Consider the following 24,242-nt stretch of genomic DNA (forward strand, 5'->3'; position numbering starts at 1 on the left):
CTGTACAGTTCAGAAAGTGCCATTTTCCCATTCCTACATATGTGCTTTCCTTGGCCACCAGATTTTTCCCCTTCTGTGATGTCCTGTTTGCAGCACAGAACCGTCCTCTTGATCTTCACTGCCCCTTTCTCACATCGCATTCCCACAACACACACTCAGCAGAAAATCTACTTTGCAACTAGTTGTGGAAGCTTGATAAGCCTTTGTCATAACAGTAGTCCCTGACATTTAAAGGACTTCAGTTTATATTTGTCAGCCAAATTTCATACCTTCATACCTCTTCCAATTAATCAAAGTTAAACCATTGTATATGTGAAGGGGCCTCTTGTGGTTTCTAAGTAAGTAGTATGGCTTTTCTGGCAGAGAGCCACAAGCAATTTAGTAGGCACATACTGTGGGGGTTGAGAGGAAGAGAGACAGGAATAATCCAGAAAGCTTTAAGAAGGGCTGAATGAAATCAGTGTTTCTATACACGGTACAAGACTTTCTCATTCTATATCTTACTTTTGGCCACAGCAAAACTGTTTTGGTGTGTTGTCAGTAAAGTAATTCTGAAACATAGCACCAACTCGGCTTTCCTTTTACTCAATCAGTTTTGCACTGGTTTTACTTCAGTTGAAGTATTCCCAATTTGCACCTGTGGCAGAGAAGAGTTAGGCACAAGGGATTTAATACATGGTTTACAATTGTCATATTGTCACTAAACTTGTTTCCACAGGAATAAACCTCATGTAGTTCCTAGTTCTGAGTGTTCTCAGAAATAGCAAGATTTATTTTGTAGCCTAAAAGTCAGGATGAGGCTTTATCATGTACCTTTTGCCTGAGAGCTATACAGCTGTAAATAGATACTAACATAAAAGGTCTGTCTCCAGCAGAGCTGATCTCTCTTTCCAATTCTGACAGGGGTCACATAGTCAACGTAAATTACCACCATAAACTAAATTCCACCTCTCCTGTAGAACAAAGTGCTTGATCTGCCTGTCTAGAAGTCAGGAGCTATGCAGAGAACTGTAATATTTCAACAGTTCAGCATGAGTGGCAACCTGTTCTTAATAATGAAACACTAGCAGCATTTAATTTCATTTTGTTTCACCATGTTAAAATCCATCCTTTCTTTAGGGGGTTTAAAACCATCTGAAGGGAACCTGAAGACAAAGAGAATAATTAAAGTAGAAGCACTATCTTTCTCTGTATTTCATGCAAGTTCAGGTTCAGCATGCACATCTTAATGCCCACCGGGAATGAGTTACATTTAGAAAAGGATAGTCTAGACACCTCAAGAAGAATGTGATTTCTCCATTTTATCTGTCATTTTGATTTAATTTATATATGTATCATAATAGTAATGCCGAAATAGAAAGTGGATTTTGTTAGAAATGAAATTAAAATAGAAAATTTTAAACTATTATTGGCAAGTTTTTCAAGGTTGTAATGATTTACTTGGGTGTTTTATAACTAAGCTACAGTAAGCTGTTAAGAATGACGTGTAGGTTGGAAACTTTAACTTGAAGCTAGATTCTTATATAGATACAACATCTTGAATTCAGTCTGAAAGATGTCAGAATCTGAAGAACTCAGCACTTCAAAAATTATGCAAGAGGCATATCATGGAAAATTGGGCCCCAGTTCAACATGTGACTATCTAGACTATTTAAGACACACTCCTTTTTTGATATTAAAGATGAATTCAATGTAAATGTCTGGAATTCTTCTTACAAGCTTGTTGAAAAGGGACAGTATTTTAGCATGACTCCCTTGTGCAAACCTGGTGTTTAGCAGATTACGTATGTTATTCTGTTATAGGTACACTACAGTGATAGACAAAATGGCAAAGAGTGTTTGACCTGTTTGACACTGTCTCCTGTGCAGATGACTTTCCAAGGTATCGGAAGCTCCATTGAAGCCAGCCATGACCAGGTATAATACCTTCACCCCACACTCTTGTAATTTTATTAATATCTGGTAAGGCCAGAATGTCAGCGTTAGTAAATTTAACATTTTGACACATCTTGTGCTTTTCATATGGCATGTTCTTATCATAGGGATTTGCCTCTCTTGCCCTACTAAAATCCTGATTAGATCCAAAGAGTGAAATGGAGACAAAACTATATTGCCTTTTACATATTTTTAAGATATATTAGGAAAGCCTGAAGAGCTTGCTTTGGTTTTAAAGTCAGATGTAAGGTTTCTGCAAAGGTTTTATTTGCTTTTATGTGTGTATCAGGTCTTGTCTGTCCTATTTTTGTTAGAAGATTATGACTAGTTGGAAAAGCAGAGCGATGGATCCATCATCTCTAGCCATCATCTATCACAAGAAACTGGCATTTGAGAGAGGAAAGGCGTTTTTAATCAGACTGTGTAAAACTTCCATTTTGTTTGGCTGTTGCTAAAACATTTAATTCAAGCTTCTGGCAAAAAGGCTGAAGGAAACAAAAAAAGGCTCAATGTTAATCATTTATCACCCTGTTGTTTCAGATGGGAACTGAGGGGGGACTTCCATTCTTGTTGTCTTGTCCTCCAACACTCATATGTCTAAAAGCAAGACAAGACTTTGATACTCTGAGGGTATTAAAAGCAAAAAGGAAACAAGCAGAAGAAAACATTAAACCAAACCTTGCACCTTTCATATCTTCAGTAGATTAGAAAAATTGCCATGTTTACTTGCCTTTGCAGATTATCTTTAAATGGTACTGTGTTCCCATTTGCTGTACATTTTATCAGACTCTATGCAAGATGCTCGAAGAAAAAAAAGAAAAGCTGCCTTAAGAATTAGCAGAATTACTTACTTTTGGGGAAAAGTTTTGGACACCCTTAGCCATGTTTTTGTTTGGTGGGTTTTTTATTGAAAGTTCCTAAGTTAGTTGTTAACATAAACTAAGCCCATTAGTTATTTACATGGTAACATGAGGACACTTCCTGCCCTTAAGTGTTCGGTGTTTTACAGTAATGGAGAGCTGTGGTAAGTCAGACCATACTTTGACATTCAATTCTCATTTCATCCAGCAACTTGTTTATGCTGCTCTAAAGCTGCTCCATCTTTCTTTCAGTAAGGATAGGCTTTTAAAATATCGTTATAACACAAGAACGATATTTAGACATTTCAATGAATTTAAGGTGGTCCCTGTCAATTTGGTAACAACTACATTCTGGGCTACCAGCCAGCTTGGCCTTTGTCTTAGCATTTATTTAGGCTAGAGTATGATATGTAAACAGAAAAAAGACTCTGTAAGCAAAAAGCACATTTAAGGCATCTGAATAATTATATATTTAAGACCTCTAAATGAAAATGTTGTATTGAGCCTGCAAAGTCAAGCACCCAGAAATTAGGAAATTCCAGATTATGTGCAGCATTAGTTTCATCCCAAATGTACCCATTCCGTGCCCCAAACAGGATATTCTTCTGAGAAATTTGTGTAAAATCACATAGATAAAGATTGTATCATAGCACATTCACAACTAGGTAGAATTAAATTTACTTGAGCCATTATGTAGCTGGAATTTCCTCATCTTGTTTCAATTTGAAGTTTAAAAACTGTTCATAATTGGTTTTAGTTACGTAATTTTCCACAGGGTTCTTAAAATGGAAAGATAAATGTTTTGTTATTGCACGATGGGCTGGTTGTTGTGTTACTGAATCCACATCACTTGTGCAAAGATTTCATCTGAGCCAAGAGCAAAAGAAAATAATAATCTGAGAGCCAAATGCCAACCAGTGTCTCACAAAATAGATTCACTCACTGGACAGGATGCACAAATTTCTGCTCGTGCCTTTCCTAAGTGTCAAAGGAATTTCATTTTCTGGGGAAGAGGGGTGCTATTGATGGGTTGTGTTTGATAAAGGGGTAGCAGGACTAAAGGGTCATTTTCCATCACCTGAATAAAAAGAGAAAAATTATTCATTAGCAAGTCAAGGTACTGGAATGAATAAATTAACAACAAAATTAGGGCTATTAATGGACTAACTAAAAGAAATTTTCCCTTTTCTCTGTTGTTCCTATGTGCTTGGTATGTTTTTCCTTGTTTCCTACAATTTTACTCACAGTAGGTTGATTTGATGGCTATTGTTCTTTTAAAAATAGGAGACAGAAATGCTGCACCTTTGTCAAACTGAACTTCATTATAAAGTGTCATTATAAGTGCAAGATAACTGTGTATTATAAACCTTGACTTTTAGAAATTCTTCTTTAACTTTTGTAATCTGTTACTTTTCAATCATGTCTGTAGTATTTTATGGCTATTAGAGTGGGCTGATCACTTGGAAGCCTGTGGTTTCAGTGGGGGGATGCTGGTTTCTGCCTCAATAGTGAGGCCTGGCATAGTTTGACATCAGGAGCTGTCAGCTTCTGTGCTTATGAAGATAATTTTTCTCACATTCGTTTTAAAATATTGATTCTAGAATTTCTAGAGGTTTTTAATGGAACACTTTAGGATTGAGACTCTGGAATATTTTGGTGGAAAAGGGGTGAAAAGTGTTGTGTGAGAGTATCTAATAAAAAAGCTATATACAGGTTAGTCACTATATGGTGGCAGAAGAACCATGATACTGTGGTATGTGGCAGCTGATAAAAAAAAAAAAAAAGATGAAAAGGAAAGGGAAAAAAAGAAGAAAGCTATGTTGCCAATGGCATCTCTAGCACTATAGAATACCTTTTAGATTGGACTTGTCTTTTGTGTCTCCCTACTCATATCCAGTGGGAGATTTGTTACCCAGCTGATACCAAAGTGGTTACGATCCTACAAAAGTACATTATCTGGCTGTTTCAAATATGTCAAGGCTTGACACTGCAGTTTTTCAAGTCTCTTGCTCTTTTCCTGTACTCTGTAGGGAGTTTTCATTCTTTAGATTGGTTTAGCTTGTGATTTTAATGAGTTCAAATATTTTCTCCACATACTTCATCTGAGCAATTGCAGATTAATATAAACATATCATACTGGTAGACTAATTAGTGTGTACTTCGAATGTCTGATTGACAAGGCATATCTCATTTGGTCATGAAGCAGTATCATGGAAGCAATTGCTGATCTTTCATTTTTCTTTTGACAAAAAGAAAAGATGGGAAACATTCCTAAAGCACCACTGCAGTCTATCCTGCCACATGTTTTGCTAGGTTTTGTATTCAGGTATGCCAACCTCTTTTATAAAAATTTAATGGGGTTCATATTTTTTTTTTCCTGAATGATTTCTTTCTATTTTTTCTGTTTCCCGTTACCTGACTATAACTCTAAAATTCTCTTTCCTTAACTGTAACTATTCTTTGGAGGTATTTTTTCAGTAAAATTTAGTTACAAGTAGCTATTACTTTAAATGGTCACCACTTTCTATTGAGTTTCTCAATAAAAGCTGAGTTTTTCCTTAATGGTTTTTTTTACTGGCATTTTTTACATTGCTATGGGACTGGTGACAACCTATTCTCAGGGCTTATGATGAACTTCAGGCATATATTGTAAAGCTGGGGAATGAATTGAAAGTCAAAGTAACAGAAAGGAAGTTCAGAGAGTTTTTCATTTGTGTCATTTAGAAAATTCAAGATATGAAAAGTAGGAGACAGAAAAGGGAAAAAAATCATAGATAGGAGGCTGTATAAGCAAAAATAGTTGGAATGAAGCAGAAAATGAAAAAAGTGCAGGGAAATGGGGCAGTGAATGTCTGAAGGCCACAGAAAAGTGATAAAGTAAGTTAGAGCTAAGCAGAAGGGGTGATCAAAAACCCCACTGAAAAAAGACATCTGCACTGCTACATCTCAAAGTACTGAAACCTGAATTTCTTGTTACTGCTACAAATAAATATCTTCCAGTTTTAGTGAACTGTGACACATGAAGAGTTCTTTGAATTCTTGAGTGCAGGCACACTAAGAACTGTAAGTTAGAAGTTGTAATGCTAGCAATTGTAGGAAATTGAGATTTATGTTTTCCCCAGAGGACTCTAGTCAATACCTGAAAGTTGTTATAGATGCACTCAACAAATATCACTGGATTCGCTATTGTGGTAGCTAGGTTAAATTTGATGCTCTATGTCAAACAAGACAGCCTGTGACATATTCTCATTCTTAGAAGTGACATACTTCTGCTATGCCTTGAACAAGCCAATGTCAAACTCAGCTTCCATGTTTACATGTATACTTTAGAAACTTGCACTGTTTCCATCCTCAGTGACTTTATAATAATTGTTTTTTTCTGGATGTTTTTGCTCTGAGTGACTGAGTGCTTTGGGGTATCGCACTCCTGTGGTTGTCATAGCTGTGAAAGAATAAACATCTTGGATGCATTATTAAGGCTTACTGAACAGCAGGCAGATTGAAAGTATGAACATTCATTTAACAATGAAATTATTTAAAAGTCGGTGCTAGTGATGAGAAAGATCAGCTTGGGCCCATTTTGAGATTTAGCATGCTTGCCATGGAGTACTCTGCCTGAAAAGCGAATTTTTAACTCCAAGTAACTTCATGTTCATTGAGGAGTGACCAGTTCTCTACTTGAATTTCAGGAGGCAGATCAAAGAGCAGTCCATTGTCTTAAAGTCTCATTGCTTTAATACTTTTTGATGATTTTGGAGGTTTTAACCATATGCATGTTTTTGGAGCTGGCAATACTGTCGACCTGTTTATTACTGATTCAGCTGTTTACTTCACCTAATTGCACTGTTAAAGTGATATCAATGAACACTTTATGCCTATACTTTATATTTCTTGCTTTCATAGTGTTATCCATTATATTTATGTTGTATATTAGACTGTAGTTTTAGAACTCTTCTGCACTTTGCAGTGCACAGAATAGAATACTTTTATTTGCAGAAAGATACCAAATGTTTAATGTTATATTTAATCTACCGCTAATAGCACTTTTATTTTCAAGTATAAAAATAGCTGTAAAGAGAATGAGCAGGAGCAGAAATTTTAGAAGTGGAAGGGCTACTGATAGGATAGACTTTATCAGAGAGCCCAACATGGAAAGGATGTACTGAAAGGAAGATGCCACACTCAGCAGTTTCAGAAATCACTGATGGAAAGCTTGGCAGACAGTGGTGAGCGAACTGAAATGTGCTCTGTATCAAACCATCAGTGCTGGCCTGAAAGCAGGCATTTCTGGTCAGGGTTAACAGAGATTGGGGATGCCCAGATGTGAGAAACTGCTGGTGGCATTTGAATACGGGAAGGGCGGGAACAGTTCTCAAGGAAAAATAGAGAGGGATGACAGGCTCAAGCGAAGGTGCTTGGAGCATTAAGTTTTGAAAAGAACTTTACACTACAGCAGCAAATGCTTCACACATATGAAGCTCCACATCTCTGTTATGGTCTGAGAATTGCTTGTAGAGCATGCTCAGGAAGCAGCATCTAGGGAATTTACAAGAGCCAAAATAACTAAAGGTGTAGTCACTGAATATGCAGAGGACAAGAATTGGTCCAGTGCTGTAATCAGAAAAAATAAATGGGTTTGGTTTTTTTTTTGTTAATATCCCTTTCCAGGTCAGAAAACCAGAAGATGATTTACTGGACACTACGTTAATTACCAATTTAATTTTTTTTTTTTTTTTTTTTTTTTTTTTTTTTTTTTTTTTTTTTTTGTAACAAGAATTTAGTATTTTCTAGATGTTGAGACTTACTTCACAGTGGGTTTTTATGTCCTGGACATGGTCAAAAAATAAAAAAATGGTCAAAAAATGAAAAAAGGTTTTCTTTAAAAAATACATGTATCTTATCTTTTGGTATTTTTTTCCCCTTAGGTGAATGTTATATGCTTCATTTGTCAGCTTATTTCTACTTTACTTATTGTAAATGCAGTTATCATTTCTTCAGAGTGGCTTCTTCAATAAAATGATAAAACTTCAGTTTTAATAAGTAAAAATTTTCTATCCATTTTCCCAAAGTTTGGCAATTCCATTACAGCCCCTTCAGCATCAGGATTTCTACCTGATCTTATGAAAACATTTCACACAACTAGGTCTCCTTCTCCTTCAAGGGGAGAGTGTCAGTGTGACCACAGCTGGGTGCCCAATGCTCCCAAAGAGCCAGTTCATGTAGGACAGGAATTTAAACTACTTCTGATATATAGCACCACATTTTGCTTTTCTTCTGTTCTGTCTGTTGAGTTGATGCTGCAGTAAGGAGTCATCCCATCAGGTTTTAGTTATGCTCGCTGGATTGTTGTCTGCTATGTGATATTTTTCCTCATCTGTTTTGCTCCCCACGACTGTGTGGAAGTACTGGTACATTCTCTCCGTATTCTTCATCTTCTGTTTCACATTATGTCAGTCTGGATGTACGTGACAGAACATTTGCTTTTCCCTGGCAGCTGCTAAAGTTTTCCTTGATGAGCCCAAGATCAAATGCTTGTATTTGTTCAGGAAGTGTAATCTTTAATTTTCAAAAAGTGGGTTACTAATTAACTGCTGAATGGGGAAAAAATGCAAACCAAGGCAAGCCTATCTCCTTGCCAGACTCTTTCAGTCCTCTCATTCAGGGCTTCCTGAGTGGATTCCCAATGTGACTGCTTCTTGCTGAAGATGCATAATAGGATTTTTCAGTGCTCTGTGTATGCGTGTTTGTTTACACAGCAATGTCAGCAGGGTATGAAATGCTTCTGTTGCAGTCTCTGCCTATCTTACATGCTTGGCATGTAACTCATAACTAATGACAAACAAAGACCATGTATATTTTTGGGACTGTCTTCATCTGTTGGAAAAAGAGAAAAAAAAAGATTGAATATCCTCCTGACTGCTATTGGTGAGGTTTCACAAGAGTGGAGAGGTTCACAGGATCGCACAGTGGTTGAGGTGGGAAGGGACCTCTGGAAATCACCTGGTCCAAAGACCCTGCTCAAGCAAGGCCACCTAGAACACCTGCCCAGGCTGTGTTGAGGCAGCTTTTGAGTATCTCTAAGGTGAGACACTCTGCCTTGGCTGTTCTTTCCCATTTACTTCATCTCCAGTCCTGGCTGTTTCCTAAACTACTGACCTCGGTGTAAACAAGCTCATTGAGCTAAACTGATCCATCGGGCCTCAGATGAATACCAGTGTTGAAATAAGGGAGACATCTGGACTGCCCACCGGAGAGGAGAGGAGAGGAGAGGAGAGCCATCGCTTTCCACAGCAGCAAGCTGTTGGCTCAGCTTACTCATCTTGTAAAATTATGTTTAAAGGGGATGAGGCAAAAATTAACTGTAAGGAGGAGTTAATTTCTTGTAGGAATGTTTGTCTTCTTTAGTACCCTTAAAGCTGTTCACTGTGCAGTAGCATAACCTGGCACCAATAAGAAATCAGGAATGGCATGTGGAGGGAGGAAGAGCAGGACTGTAGCAGCCCTGACCTGCAGAAGTTTAGCTGTTTTGAAACTGCACCCTTAGTAGTTACTTGCGTTAAAATACCTTAGCAAGCTTTCAGTGCAGTGTAACATGTGGAAGTGGCAAAAAAGGCATTAACAACATACAATGAGCCAACCTTCCATGGACCACAGGCCAGCTGTTCACTATCCTAAGTCTGCAATCTGTTTCTGGTTTGGTTGTTTTGCTGTTACTTTAGGCTCAGTTGGACAATGGTGGAATGTAAAAATCTTGAATTTTCTTGCTGCTGTGTCTGTTAGGAAAGGGAAGAAGCTTAAAAGGGAAAGGTATTGAAGAAGTTTGGAAAAGCTAAAAATGTCAGTTTACTGCCTTGTCACGCTTCAGCAGGAGATTCAGCCCACTTGTATTATAAAGAAATCGAACAGATTTTTCCCTGTCAGGGTAAAACATGGGGAACACAACAGAGGTAGGTTCTTCTCCTACTCAACAGCTAAAAATGGATAGGCATACACCTACTGGACGAAAGATAGTAACAGAGATAGAGGCAAAATCAAGTGGAAGGAGACCCACCCCCAAGTAGCTTGTCTTGCAGCTGGGATTGACAAAAATCTAGGTTTTTTAATTTAAATTCCTGACAGGCAGCCTTTTAATTTTAATAGTTTTATCCATTTTAATTTCTAGGACCAGTAAAACCTTTCAAAGTTATGAATTAAAACTAACACTCAGTCGAAGCCCAGCTTTTGTAGGCACCTCTATTTCAGACAAAGAAAGACATTAGCAATATATACGCTGAACTTTGTTGCCCACCCAGTGCTAGCTAGAGTTGTTCTGTGGCATTTTCCATACACTACTCAAAGTAATTCTATGTCTGTTTGGTGATTTGTGTTTAATCATTTGTCATTCACTGAAGTTGCTTAACACCCTAATTATATAATTGGCATTTCAAGTTACATTTCCTTAACCATTCTACAAGACAAAATAATGATTTGCACATGTGGCATCTGAAAAACTGTGCTTTTGCCAAAATTCTGTTTGCCAGCTAATTTTCCACTTTTCTTGAAATAATATCCCATGGCTGGCATTATGCATGCATCTAGCACAAATGAAATTTCATCGTTTTTGGTTTGCACAATCGTCATACAACCCCTTGATCTACACAGTGCAAGCAGAAACTGAATTTGACGTCCTACACCCCTTAGTTTCAAGGATTCATTTCAAGAAGCCAGAATCTCGTAATAAATGCTCTGACAATAGACTTAAGGGGAAATAAATGAGGTCAGGACTCATAAGTAATTAGTAATTAGTAACAGGTAATTTTGTAAGTATGAGCATGAGAAAGTTGTGGAGCAATGTTGAGGAGCACTATAATTAAACTCAGTTCCTAGACATCCCTGCTTTCTTCCTTGGAGGTTTTTTTAAATACCCCATCAAGAAAGAGCTGAAGACTTACCCTGGCTTGATGACTAATGGTTTACCTGAGAAAATGACTTCACTTCTCTTTTTTATGTGCTTGTCATTGATGCCCTGATGGAAAGTGTCAGACGTCTCAAAGGAAAAAGGTGTTTATACTCTTTCCTATATCTCATTTAACATAAATCCATGTCCCTCTGTCTGCTTCCAAGCTCGTTACCTGTACAGTTTTTTTTATGTAGTCACTCTGGGTTTCTAAGATCATTGAGTCAAAACATCCCACTGTTTGAGGCAGGAAGGAGTCACCAACCAATCTTCTCTTCAAAGCATCAAATGTGCAATGTCCTTAGTTGATACAGGAGTTTCTGTATCCCCAGAAGCTCTGTATGTACTTGCGCCCTCCATTTCGTAGCCCTTACAGACTGCCTTTGTTCCAATGCTAATGCTTCATTCCAGCAAGATCCTTCACATATGCTAAATGTAAGAGTGCTTCCAAGTAATTCGCTCTCTCAAGGATCCAGGACTTGAGATAATAAACACTAGAATGGAGGTATCAAGAAAAACCAAAGCAGTGAACTCTTAAGTTAAACTTTAAATTTTATCAATATTTCTTCATATTCATTCTTTCTCTTTCCCATCATAAGAGAGACTGTGAGACCTAGTTTTCCACAGATCCTTACGGCTGTACAAATAATTGATTTTACAGTCCAAAATCTCTTCTCTCATCCTTTATCCCTTCAAAAAAACCCCACCAGTTCAAATTGGTCCAAAATAAAGAAAAAAATGCTTCTAGCCAAAAAAAATAATTAATTTTGTGCTTGGGCATTTGTAGTGAAACTAAGAAAATGGCTGAGATTTACAAAACTGGTGGGAAAGATGATGAACTATTTTACCAATAAGCTCAGGGGTTCACACTCTCACGCAAGACGCAGAAGATGTAAGTTTTGTTCTGTGCTTGTCCCCACAGGACCATGAACCCTCTTTAGGAACCCTTCTTATGCAACAGAGAGTCACAGCTGGGCAGCCCCAGGAGCACACAGTGGTAACCACAGAGCAGTCCTGTTTTTGGCTCAATGAACAGTTTGCTCAATAGAGCTGCATAAGCAGAAAAGTTTGGTGGAATTCTTATTTGATATTAACCCCTTTGATCTGAATAATGAAAAGAAGAATTCTTATCCTCCTGGGAGTTAAAGAGACTTAAGTTATGATTTTTCACAGTCCAGTATTGACCATCAAGTCAGTACTGGACTTGGTTCTTCCCCTTCAGTTTTCACCACAAGTGGACAAAGCTAAAGAAACTATAGCAGACAACTTCTAATTTCTAAAGGTATTTACAGTTTAAAATACAAAATATCCATCCTGAGTCTGGGAGCAGATTTGGCCAAAGGAAGACTGCTCCTTCCATGTATTTCCAATGTTTCCTGGAGGAATATGCTTGCTCTGCTCCACAGCCAGCCCCATGCCTGCCTCGGGTAGGTATCCAGCTGGTGGCGGCATTGTTCAAACCTCCAGCCATGTGCTTCTCTTGGTGGAAGTTGCCACATGGACCCGGAGCTGAGCCTGCCAGGTCGGGCTACAAAGGCAGTTTAAGGCAGCAGGACATGTTCAGATGAAGTCACTGTGTTCCCCAGGAGTACCTGGAAAGTCTTCATCTTCCTCCCTTGAGTATTTCTTCTAAGTGTAACCTGCAGACAAAACAAGATCTTTCTTTCCTCCGCATTCAGCTCTTCAGCTGTCTGTAAAAGAGATTTACATTTGTTTCAGGATATTTAAAATTTGGTTGCATGACATGGATTCATAAAGGACATTTTGGCAACTGCTGTTGCTGAATCTCTTGTATCGGCTGTAGATAAAGTAAGGCAAGTGCCAAAGCCTCAAGTCTCTTATGCTGATAGCAGTGGAGCTTTGAGCAGTGCCTGTACCCACCATGTCTCAGCCACTTAGATAAAAATAACACCTTTTGCTGATACTGGTTACAAGGCTTATCCCAGTAATGGAAAATTTTAGATGGTTTGTGAGGCCACAGAATGCCTCTTTAGACATTTCTTCAAAACATTGGGCTGTTCAGCAAGTCAGTCTTATTTCATACTCCCTCCTAAATATTTCCTGCTTCAACATTGTTTTGAATGTTGGGGTAGTTTTTTCTAGCACAGCATGCTGAAATTATGAATTGAGGAGATTTCTATCTATGTTGTCGTGTTTGATTCAATACTCCATTGTCGTTTATGTGAAGTGGTATAATAATACACTATCAGTCGTTTAGTGGGGAGCTGGGCATACATGAACCTTTGTGCCTCTGACTGGGGCTTCCCAGGGTGCCTCAGTTCATCAGTGCAGATAATGCTGCAGAACCTGGGGCTTGATTTTGGAATGCCACAAAATAGGATAATTCTTCCAAATTAAATAAAAAGTAAAGGTTCAGTGTATAGAACTTTTTTTTTTTTCCAGTCATTACGTGTCTGTCCATACTTGTAAGAAAAATAATAGGGAAAAAAAGGGCAAAAGAATGTTTGCCATAATTTTATAAGCTGCAAAATAGTTAAGCAAGAAGATGTGGGTTTGAGAGGGAGTTAGGGAAATTAAAAGGAGGTATCAAACACTAGCTTGATCCAGAAGTGCTTAAGATCCCATTTGCCCTTACAGAATGAAAATACTAGCGAGGAAGTCTGACATGCTGGCAAAGACACAATTTAGACATGTCAAACTACTTTAAGATAATTTGAAAGTTTCTTGGCCCTCATTTAAATAAACTGGATCTTGAGTTTTTTGGAACTCTCCTGATAAGTAACACTTAAAAACCTTTTGATCAAATACCCTTTCTCAGGCAATTACATGTTCTTAATTTAGAGGCCAGTTCAAAAAATTGCTTGTTACCTTCATTTAACAAAGGTTCAAGTGCTGCAGTTTTCTGATCCTTTTAAAAAAGGCAAACAAGGAGAGTTTGCACAATAAAAGTTCTTTTTTATTCTCAAATTAATTATTTTGAAATATCTCACAGATTACATCAGTTTCTTCCTTGCATTCATGTTGCAAGATGGCGAGTATTGTATATTGTTAGTGATGCATTAAATTAGTTGTTTACATTATAAAATCTAAACATATTAGAATCTTTTGTGTTTGTCTTCAAAGATTCCTATTCTAATAAAGCTTTCTGAAACAAGTAAGGTTGTCTTTTTTGTTTAGTTTATGCATCAGTGGAGAACCTAAAGATTTATAGCCTCTAGCCATCCCTGTCTGTGTTTAGTAGAGTGTAAGGAAATTGTGTTTTGGACAATATATATTATCTTTTCATATAAAAGGGAAAGTTATACTTTTAAATAAATTATTTTGCATTTAGAAAAGGTAACACCTGAGACAAATGTGAATGGAAAGAGTCAAAGTTTGTACTCTTCTCTCAATTTGTTTTGCTGCAGCTTTTAATCGGAATAAAAGAAGTATGTATATAGTCCTGAAAAATAAAGATCTTGGCTGAATCTTCCCTATTTTTGATGGCTTTGTTCATTCTTTGGGTCAAAGTGTTTCTGAGTGTTAAGTGATAGAAGACCAACATTCAGCAAAGAACAGTATTTGGGATTTTAAAGAAACTTTGCTGTTTGGACTCTCAGTTTTGCTCTATGACAATTGTTTTAACAGAGTTGTAATGAAATATGAAAAAGAAAATCAAAAGCTGATATTTTTAATATGGCTGGAGCTGCTTGGTGAAAGCAACCTCCACTTTTGAGGGAAGTTCATGACTGAAGCTTTAGAAGCAAAGCAGCTTCTCCGAGAGTCAGCAGAGCAGCGTGGCAGTGGATGTCCACACTTACCCCCGACACAATCCTTTCCAGTGCAGTATGCCTTAGTCCTTCATCTAGAGAAATGACTGCTGTAAGACATATATACACTTATATATATACATTTTGACTTTTTAGGTCATACTGGTCATACTGCATCTGCCTTGTGAATCTGTGTTTTAATATGTTTAGACATACATCTTCCTATCCTAACAGTGTTGGCAAGTCATGAGTAAACAACAGGATTTTATTTACCTGTCAAAGCCCCAAATAACTTGCTTTAAGCCAATGACCAAATAAAATGTCACAGTTATACTTTATAGCATCTGGAAGGAAAAGTAGCAAGCTAAGTGTTAACTTCAGAATCAGATTATTTTCTGTGTACAAGATATGCCTTTTAGAATAACATGCCAAGAGCGCTTCATATCTCAATAGCCTCCAGAACATAGAGCAATATAACAAGCATGGGGTTATAGTAAAACTTGGGAAATGTGACAAAATAAGCAGTGGAGTGAAGAGAACTGTACTGAAACCAGTTGAAAAAACAGGAAGGATAGAACTTGATAAAATTATGGAAAATCCTAAAGAACATGTAGTTTCTGATCATGACAGTGAGAAAAGCAATAAGGAGTAAACTGTTATTTTCAATAAGCTTTCAACTTTAGACAAAAAACCAAAGTGATTGAAACGTACCAGAGACTGCTGATTAAATAAAAAGTAGCTTTTTAAAGTGATGTGTAAAATTATAAAAAAGAGAATATATTATTTGCCTGAAAGATTTTTTTTTAAATGAAAGGAAGCATGAGAAAGTATGAAACAGTCTGATATAAGAGCCTGCCAGGAATTGTTTCAAAGGTTATCATCACTTGCTTAGTTATTTAGGCAAGATGTGTTTCCTCAGCTGCCTAAGGACAGTGCTGTGTGTAACAATGTAGTAGCGCAGTTATCTGAACAGTTTTAATATATTTAGAGGTTAATCATGAGGCTTTAAAAGTAATACAGACTGTGAAACAAAGTCTAAAGTACATATCAAGGCCTTGTGAGAAAAATTAAAGTCTACGTTTCAAATATACCCTCTACTTCTGGACTTCTGATTCAAGATACTTTATGCTACAGTATTTATAAAGAAAGAGCACACACACCTTTTTAAGCACTAGTTCTTTAAGAAATTCTGGCTTAATGTCCTGATCCTGTAAACATTTCTGTAGTCATGTAGGTCTACATATGAGGGTTCCATTAGGTTACCACATGATTGGTCTGTGCGAGATACAGAGTCAAAAATGCAAGCTCAACTGAGTGAGTGGAGGTTGGTCTAAGGTGAAATACTAAATGCAGCTACATCATCTGGGGTTAGGATCCTATCTTTATTTTGGCTGGGCTCTTTTCTAAGTGCTAGAGATTAAACCACAACATCTCTGAGCACAGACATGTTAAGAACTGATGTTCCTATAGTTATTTTTTTAAAGTCCAGGGTGCGTGAAAGCTGCAGTTTCCATCTGTCTCATGATTTTTATAGTAGAATGAGTAATTTGTATTTTGAACTCCCTTTTGCTATTTCTATTTTGTTTTACAAAACATTGTAGCTGGCACTTGCATGCCTATTGCCTCCAGCTGGACAAAAGTGACTAAAATGGAAAATTTGGTTCACAGTTGTAGAAAAAGAAGTGATGAGAAGCACACAGAAGTAAAAGCTCATTGTTAAAATCACAGGAATTTATGCCCCTTGTCCTGAGAAGAGATATGTGACTGGGTTGTATCTTGAAGAGCAGTGTCTTGTTTTGAGTAATGCCTCTTACTTCCCTCTTAGACCTCCCTCCTAAAACCACGTTCCAGATCACAAATCATTCACAATTGAAAGAGCAGCAGCCCAGAGTATCAAAGACTGGTATTTGACTGATGGTTTGATCATGAGTCCAGTTTTTAGTCTTTATCAGACGGAAGAAATTCTAGGTTGTATGTTATGAACTTCTGCATTTGCAGTCATGTTCTCCATTTCAAGTAGAAATTAGGAGGTAAACAAGCCATGTTGCTAGCTAAAAGTAGTATAACCAGGTGCCATGGTTATACTACATGGTTTCTGTTATATTAAGAATTCAGAATGTCTTTTCAGGTTTTGAATTGGACAGTGTGAGTAGCTGGTGTAGTGCATTGGCTCTGAAATCTTGCTAAAGACAGTGTTTCAGAGTATGCATCAGAAGTTTCCATTCCACTCCTTTTCTGGCAGAATAAATTAAAATCTCAGTATTGCTGTTACTCCTCTCTACTTTGGGGAGAAGTTGTGCACCTTTCTTTAAATCTCATCTTCCTCTACCTTTTACAAGATCTTGGTTTTGTCTTTGGTACTGTTAAGACATCTCCCAGCAGATCTCTCTTGTTGCAGGCATTGCAGGTCCACTGTCAGGTTACCCCTGCCTTGTCTCATAAGCAGAAAAACTTAAGCTTCTTTAGTCTTCAAATACAAGGAAGATTTTACATCATTGCCTTATTTCTTTTTGCAGAAAACATCTGATCTTTCAATATACCTTTTAAATTTTAGATCTTAGAGCTAAATGTGATCAAGTTCTAATATATCAATGCCATCTCTACTGGTAATAACACTTTTCTGTTTCTTGATATCATTCTGAGCACGTGCCTAAGCATTTGCTGCTGTAGCCTTCACATTACTTTAGATGTCAATTTTTTAATGTTGTCTTTTTCTGGAATAAATGATCTGCATCTGAATGAGATGGAACTTGCATCACTGTGGATTACCCATTTAAAGTTCCATTTTACAATTCTTATATGTCAATGTTAGGGATTTTACTCCCTTTTTATCAATTCTTACTCTTTGATTGGGAGAAAGCAGAGAATACAGCAAGAATGCCTTATCTGTGTTGAAAGTAGGTCTTTATAAATGAAAAAATAAGTGTCAATTTCCCCTAAATTTGATTATTTCATGAATTCCATTCCTTAAGTACTGAAAGTAAAGTTCAAAATGTTAACATGGTGGTATGATTAGGATGCTTTTGATGAATGTGGTTTGTATGAGGCTGGGCTCCCATTCAGAATCAATCAATCAGTGCCCAGTAAGTTTTCTAAGTAAATGTCATTAAAAGTTGCATTTACAGAGAATGTATTTGTGCTCTCTAAATAATCATCTGGTGTTCTCCTTGCATAATAGCCTTATGTAGTGTCAAAAAATACAAAGAAAAGACATCTTAAAAAATGCAGATTTTTCTACAAATGTGCAGGAATCAGCATCCATCTGAGCAGTGATGTTGAAACCAACTTACTAATCCAATCCTATGTCAAAATGACATGCTGTCTGTCTATATAGGAAGTAGTTTATATATTTTATATTCATTCTGACAGAAATTGCAAAAATTTCTTTGTCATTACAAAGCACTTGTGTGAGTAGTTAAAATTAATTCACAGAAGTAACTTTTATATAAAATCACTCATTTACATAGCATTTTCAAGACCTGGCCCAGACTATAAGTTTCTATCAAATACTTAAAATACCTTGTCGCTGTGGTGTTTCCAGTATGAAGTATACATCAGATACAGAATCAAATTATATTTCACGTTTGAAATACATTTTAAATATTTTCCTTTGCTATAAATTTCTCCAGTACAATGTTTTTTCTGCTGAAATCTGAGAAGATCTCTTTAATTGTGTAGTGTTGTGTTTCAGTAATTCAAGTCATGGTGCAGGTGGTACATGCAGTTTACTGATGTTAGAGATAGTATTTAAACAACTCCATGCTCAGAGGTAGTATATCAAAAGTTTTTAAATTGAGGGTGACAGAAGCTGGTGCTGCACTTTCATGTTATCCAACAACGTGGAAGAATTTTGACATATGGCTGGAATGATCAAACTACACCAGTTTTACTGTCTAACTTCATTTGACGTACATTTCAAAGATATTTCAAAATTATTAAGTTGTATACAGTCTTATGGTTGGAGAGTTTACCTTCCTTATGGAACATTTTAATAAAGTCTGATACAAGGGAGCTTATGATCTCAAAACATTACATAAAGCTGATATATTTTTTTGTAAATCTTCTTTTATGTTTAATTTTCAAGTCATGTAGAAGCTGTAGTTTCTACTGGAGCTGTTACTATAAAAGTGAAGCATGCTGCTACTAACCAGCCCACATTATTTTGCAAGCACACTTCTTCCATTGATACAGGAAGAGACTGGCCTAGAAATACAGCAAATTGCTTTAGCTCATCAGCATTTTGTAGACATATAATAGGTAAAATAGGAAAACAAAGGTAGCGTCGGGAAGGATATTAGGATATTTTAGAAATTATATGATCTGTGCAAGCTTGAGTTGTAGAATATTTACTGGTTTGTTGATAGAAAAGCCAACCAAAGTTTCTTTAAATCTCTTTGTTGTTTTGCTTAATACTGATGTGACACAAAGAGCATAGGGGTAAGCATAGATATAAACACTCTTTAATAAGGTAAAAACCTGTAATTTAAAATTTTCTGTGAACACTTGCATTTGTTCTGAATTCTGACATATGGGACCCAAAGGACTTGATTTACTTCTGAATGTATGTGTCCTATAAAAGAAATGAGGATTTCAAAACTTAGTAAGATTAATTTAATTACAAAAATTACTGTGAAAAGTGATGATTGAAAGTTAGTTACATTAAAAATACCTACTTGAAAGTGGCTTCCTGGGTTTTTAATTTAAACTTTTTTTTGTTGTTGTTTAATTATTTTGAAGCATTTCCCTACAATTTTAGCCAGCACAAGATATTTTATGTCAGCAATGCCTTTTTCTGTCTGAGTACCAAGTGCATTATTGCACAGGGATTCACAAAGGGTACCTCACCATAACACACTTCATAATTATCTGACAGAACAGCGAGTGATGGTTTGGTGTTTGCCGTGCTTATCTGCAGCAATAACAAAGGATTAAAAGCTTCCTCGCTCCTGTGTTGCCGTCCCCGTTCTTTCCCTGCTGGCTCACACGGGCGAGAGAGACATGTTTATACCAAGCACAAGGCTCAGCAGAGGCTGGAGGAGGGAGCTGCTAAGGAAGAAGTCAATATATGTCTCATATAAGGAAAAGCAGCGTCCCGTGCCAGAGCCATTTCTGTTAAACAGAAGCCTATGGGGGAAGGATTATGACGTGTGATTGAGACACCTGTTGAGAAAATAGGCAACTATTGACAAGTCTGATTCATGACTGAGTGACTGCTCTGCTAGTCTTCACATGATCCCCACCGAGAGCGAGCCTCGACCGCCTGCTAAACAAGGGCTGTTTGAAGTTTCTTTTTAACATTTCCAAGACGTTAATTCAGCAGGACATCTCCACTGGGGTTCTCGATGTCACCAAATCAGCAGCTGTTGAAATCCATTCACTTCAGCATGAAATGTTTGCATAAGTTTTTTTCTTTTTTTCTTTTATTTGTGACAACAGCAAAGTAAATAAAACCCTAAAAATCCTGTTCTGCTCAACTTGTAGATGTGTGAGAACAGCTTCTGGTCACAACTGTAGCTGCTAAGGCAAAATATTTATTTGTAGAGAACAATGACAATAAGAGTTTATTATGATACAGAAAGAGTACTGATTTTAGTAGACATTTCTGTCACATTTTTCTATGTAAACATTCAGTTAATTTTTGTGCCAGCTGTTGAACTTGTGTAAAAAGTGTTTTGAAATGGAATTGTCTTTGTTTTTCAATTCAAAAAAATCTTAAAAGTCTAAAAGCAAATGTTTCCTATTCTTTCCAGTCAGTAAATGAAACACTGTTTTTCGTGTAGGAAAACATTTCTATCTGACTCACATTTCCCTGAGAAAACAGCTTGTATCATAGAATTAGTTTAGTTTGAAGGGGAAACAGAACAAGGCAAGACATGTAAACATATTACAAAGCTTACTTTGATATTTAAATGCTTTTTTTTTTTCCATTTCCTGGCCATCTGAAAAAAGGTGTGGTGAATGTAGTCAATTGTAAATAGAAACTCTGTATTTTCAGTCAGCTTCATTGTTAAACCCAAGAACTGCTGACCACATATGAAGACTCCCGGTTTGAGCCATCCTTCCTCTGTTTATTAAATCTGTTAAGACTTAAGTGTATTTTTACAAGTTCATTAATGTATTCCATTCTCTCTGATGTATTTTTTCCCACTATTATCAGATTTCATTATATGGGAGGAATTATCAGATCAACCCATTATACAGCCGAGCAGCGTTAAGTCTGATTGGAATTTGGGCTTCCCTCCGTTTACAGGGGGAATATTGTGTAAATCAGACTCTCGGGTTTCAGTGGGAGGCACAGGGCTGCACAGCATCCATTTGTCAAGTTGATTGCACCTCAGCAAGGCTGCATTAGCTTGTCTTTGAACAGAAGTGAAATCCTATGCGAAGCTCCCCTTTCTGTCATTTACACTAACATCCATCCTCTTAAACCGAGGCCTCAGAGAAAAAACAAAGTGATGGCACAATATAATCAGTCACTCAGGTTGTCTGTCATCTGTTTTCTTAAGGAAATGACTTTTAAGTTAGTGGAGCAGAAAATTGAAGAAAATTAGCAGAAGGTTGTTGTAGAAGCAGGAGGAATTTTTAAAAATTACAGATGTACAGGGAGAAGCTCTATTGCATAAAGCCAAGAGAAATGCAATTGATTCTGGTTTTTGGTTTAGTGTTATTATAATGCCAGCGTACCCAATATGCAATAATTCAACTTTTAATGAGACTTTATTCATAAACTTGAATTGGGTTATAAACGCACAATAAAAAGCTGGTATGCACATTTTCAGTTTTTATATCAGTGACTGTGTTTTATGATGCTGAATACTCCAGTAATTCGCACTCTTTCCCATGTGTCAGGAAACCTGCCTACATATCTCAGAAATGTTAAGCTGGAAAGGCTGTTGTAAATAGCTCTGGGAAGAGACTTGTAAGTTTATTGAAAGTCAGAGAACTGGCTTTTCACCTGATGAAAATGGCAGTAGTAACTAACAATAATTACGCCAACCAATGCACAGTGAAACTTGTACAGTACAAATGTGACTGTTGCCACAGGGCTAGAGGTGTAAATGAAGAGGAGACAAAGACACACATTTTGCATAAGGTAAAAAGCATCACATTTTAATACACTTCTTTTCCTCCCATCTTCCTAAACTCTTCTGTCCACTTTGGAGGTAGGTTTTTAATTATGGACACTTTGGTTCACTTCAATCACTAGGAGAGTCGGTTTTGTCATGTGTATCTTAAGGGAACATTTTTCAGTGTGGTATTTTTTAAAGGAGGATTGTGTATGGCTATTTTAAGTTAGAGCAAAATAACACATTCCTAGTCAAAAATAAAAACAGTGAGTTCTTGCAACAAAGTGGTGTGAATTTTGAATTTATTTAGTTATTTTGAAATAGATACGCCTTCTAACAGCTTATCATGTAGTAAGTGACTAGCATCTGTCAAATGTGCTTCTTTCTTTTTTCCCTTTTTTATTCTGCCCAAGGGAAAATTGCATGTGGTCTTTATTTGTTTATATCATGAAAATATAGTAGTTTAAATCTTACAGTGCAGTACTGATCTTGGGTGAGAAACCTCTTTTCTAATATTTCTTTTTCTGCATTTTTTCTGCTAGAGATAGGGGCACAAAACCCCACAAAACAAATCAGGTTATTAAGTTGCTCCATCTTAACATTCCTTGGAAATGTAGAAAAAAGTTACTATTTTCAATACTATGCTTAGCATGTTCCTATAACTTTCATGAATAACAGTAGATTGAAGCTGGTTAATTTTTCAGTCACTAAGTATTAGGATTTATTATGCGTCCCTTGAAGAAAACTTAAATTGGCTTGACAATCTTGAATACACTTAAATTTGAATAATTTTACTCAAAGACAGTCAGATATGTAAGCATCTGCAGGATAGGAGCATAAATGAATCCATTTCATATCTTAAAAAATAAATCTTAAACCATTTCAGAAGGAAAGTATTTTTAAACCGAGCATGTGAAATTATATAAAAAGTTACAGAAATATCAAATGCACTGCTCATGCAACTCACATTTCATGAAGATACATATTACTTGAGGATGTGGTACGAAGATGACAATGGCTCATTTTCCACTACTTTTCCCTTTTATAACTTAATGTTAACATTTAGGAATTCAGGAACTTGAGAGCACTAGAGATCAATCTTGATTTGTTTATTTTTCTTTGTTAAGATTTTGATAGCCTGGTAATGCTTTTGTTTAAAAGAGTATTCCTTACTTCCTCTTGTGGGACATGAAATATTGTTACATCCAGTTCTTCCTCTGAAATAGTGGAAAACAATTTAGGTAACTGAATCTTTGATGAGGAGACCTGAGATTGAAAGTTCTGGCATTTAATTGCCCTTTTACACATAATTCTTCTATGTTTAACCTCAAAGGTGATTAAAAAACTTACATCTTAATTGCATAGCCTCATTCAATCATTAGTACTTTGCCTTGAGGCAATTTATTACAACTTTATTTCCCTGAACCATCAATGAAGATGATGCTGAATTTTATATTAGCCAAATGTCCTTTTGAGATTAATGTGGCAATATAGATTTTATGCAAGCTTTTTCCGCTTTAATATTTGTGTTATTAGATTGGGGTTATAGGTATAGCACAACTGTTTGGGCAGTTTAGAGAATGCTGTGCACATTGCCTCGAGAACTGATGCTGGAGTTTTATTTGAAAATGTGCATCTGCAAGAGGAAATAATAGCTGGGTATTCTCTGATGTGCTTCTCTATAGATATTTTTAGAGCTTACTCCCACCAAGTTTTCACCCAAAATAATAATTGGACTCCCATTGTGAGAAAGCCCTGGGATCAGATGGGTGAGGAGGTGAGGATGTGGGTGCTGTGCCACAAATGCCATTGTTAATGTTGGGCAAGTCACTGTAAATTGCACTTATCTTTCACAGTGGTCTTATGGAGGTTCCTACATTCTTAAAATTTTGAAGGCTTTCAGCTGTTAGGGCTATGAAATACCAAAACCCCCTTGTGTTAGTTGGAACTCGTCATGAGCATGTTTTCTGTTATGTTCTTTAATTCATTTTGGATAGGTATTGAAATATGACAGGTAGAAAGCATTGAGACACTTACGCTACTCTACATAACTGCCATAATTTAAAAATTCACTGCTTTTCCATACCATTCTCAGATTAGAACTGGCAGCTACTGGCATCCACTTTACAAGCATTTCTGCTTGCTCAGAGCTCAGGGAGATTTCAATGGATGAGGCTGGTTTGATGAATGCTTCGAGCGAGGTGTGCTGACACCAGTGCCAAAAGCACCATCCTGCCTTTCCTCCACTCCTGACTTCTCATTCCTGACCCTCTACCACGCTATCCTGTGAGCTATCACAGCTGTTTATCCTACAAGCAGTGAGGGAGAGGAGGCTGGGGGAGGACAGGACTGCTGCCATCACTCATTGCTCCGGTACAACCAGCAGAAGAGTTGGTTGGGCTGCAGATTCTGGAGCCAGATGAGTGGGCTATGTGAGCAAACCAGAAGGGTCTCCCAGCATTCCAGAAATGTGAATGTGTAAGGTACTATGGAATTTGGTGAATGTTACATCCTTCCTCTAAGGAACAGGTAAGTTCAAGCTAGCAGCAGCTCAAACAGTAGCAGCCTCCACCCTAAACTCTAGCACATTTCACCTCCGGAAACAAAAGCATAAGTGAGGGTGCTCAGACACTTGAATTAAGTGGAAGAAGAGTATGACTGGATATTGAATTAATCTCAGTGGAAATTGGATATGTCTGGAAGAGTAGGGCAAAAGCAAAAGATAGAAAAAAGC

At 36.9% G+C, this 24,242-nt stretch overlaps 1 protein-coding gene across 3 annotated transcripts in view; it reads left to right on the forward strand.

Moving 5' to 3' along the window:
• The window catches only part of STAU2 (staufen double-stranded RNA binding protein 2), a 169,815-nt gene that overhangs the window by 106,434 nt on the left and 39,139 nt on the right, over nucleotides 1–24,242 (forward strand). For 2 of the 3 annotated variants that reach the window (XM_041464546.1, XM_041464548.1), the window contains one exon: nucleotides 1,804–1,917. The exons of the other annotated variant lie outside the window; for it this stretch is intronic. In XM_041464546.1, coding sequence (XP_041320480.1) covers nucleotides 1,804–1,917 — 114 coding nt within the window. The remainder of the gene's footprint in view (nucleotides 1–1,803; nucleotides 1,918–24,242) is intronic. 3 annotated transcript variants of the gene reach the window in all.

Source organism: Pyrgilauda ruficollis, unplaced genomic scaffold (genome assembly GCF_017590135.1).
Source record: "Pyrgilauda ruficollis isolate IOZ18807 unplaced genomic scaffold, ASM1759013v1 scaffold18, whole genome shotgun sequence".
Lineage (NCBI taxonomy): Eukaryota > Metazoa > Chordata > Aves > Passeriformes > Passeridae > Pyrgilauda > Pyrgilauda ruficollis.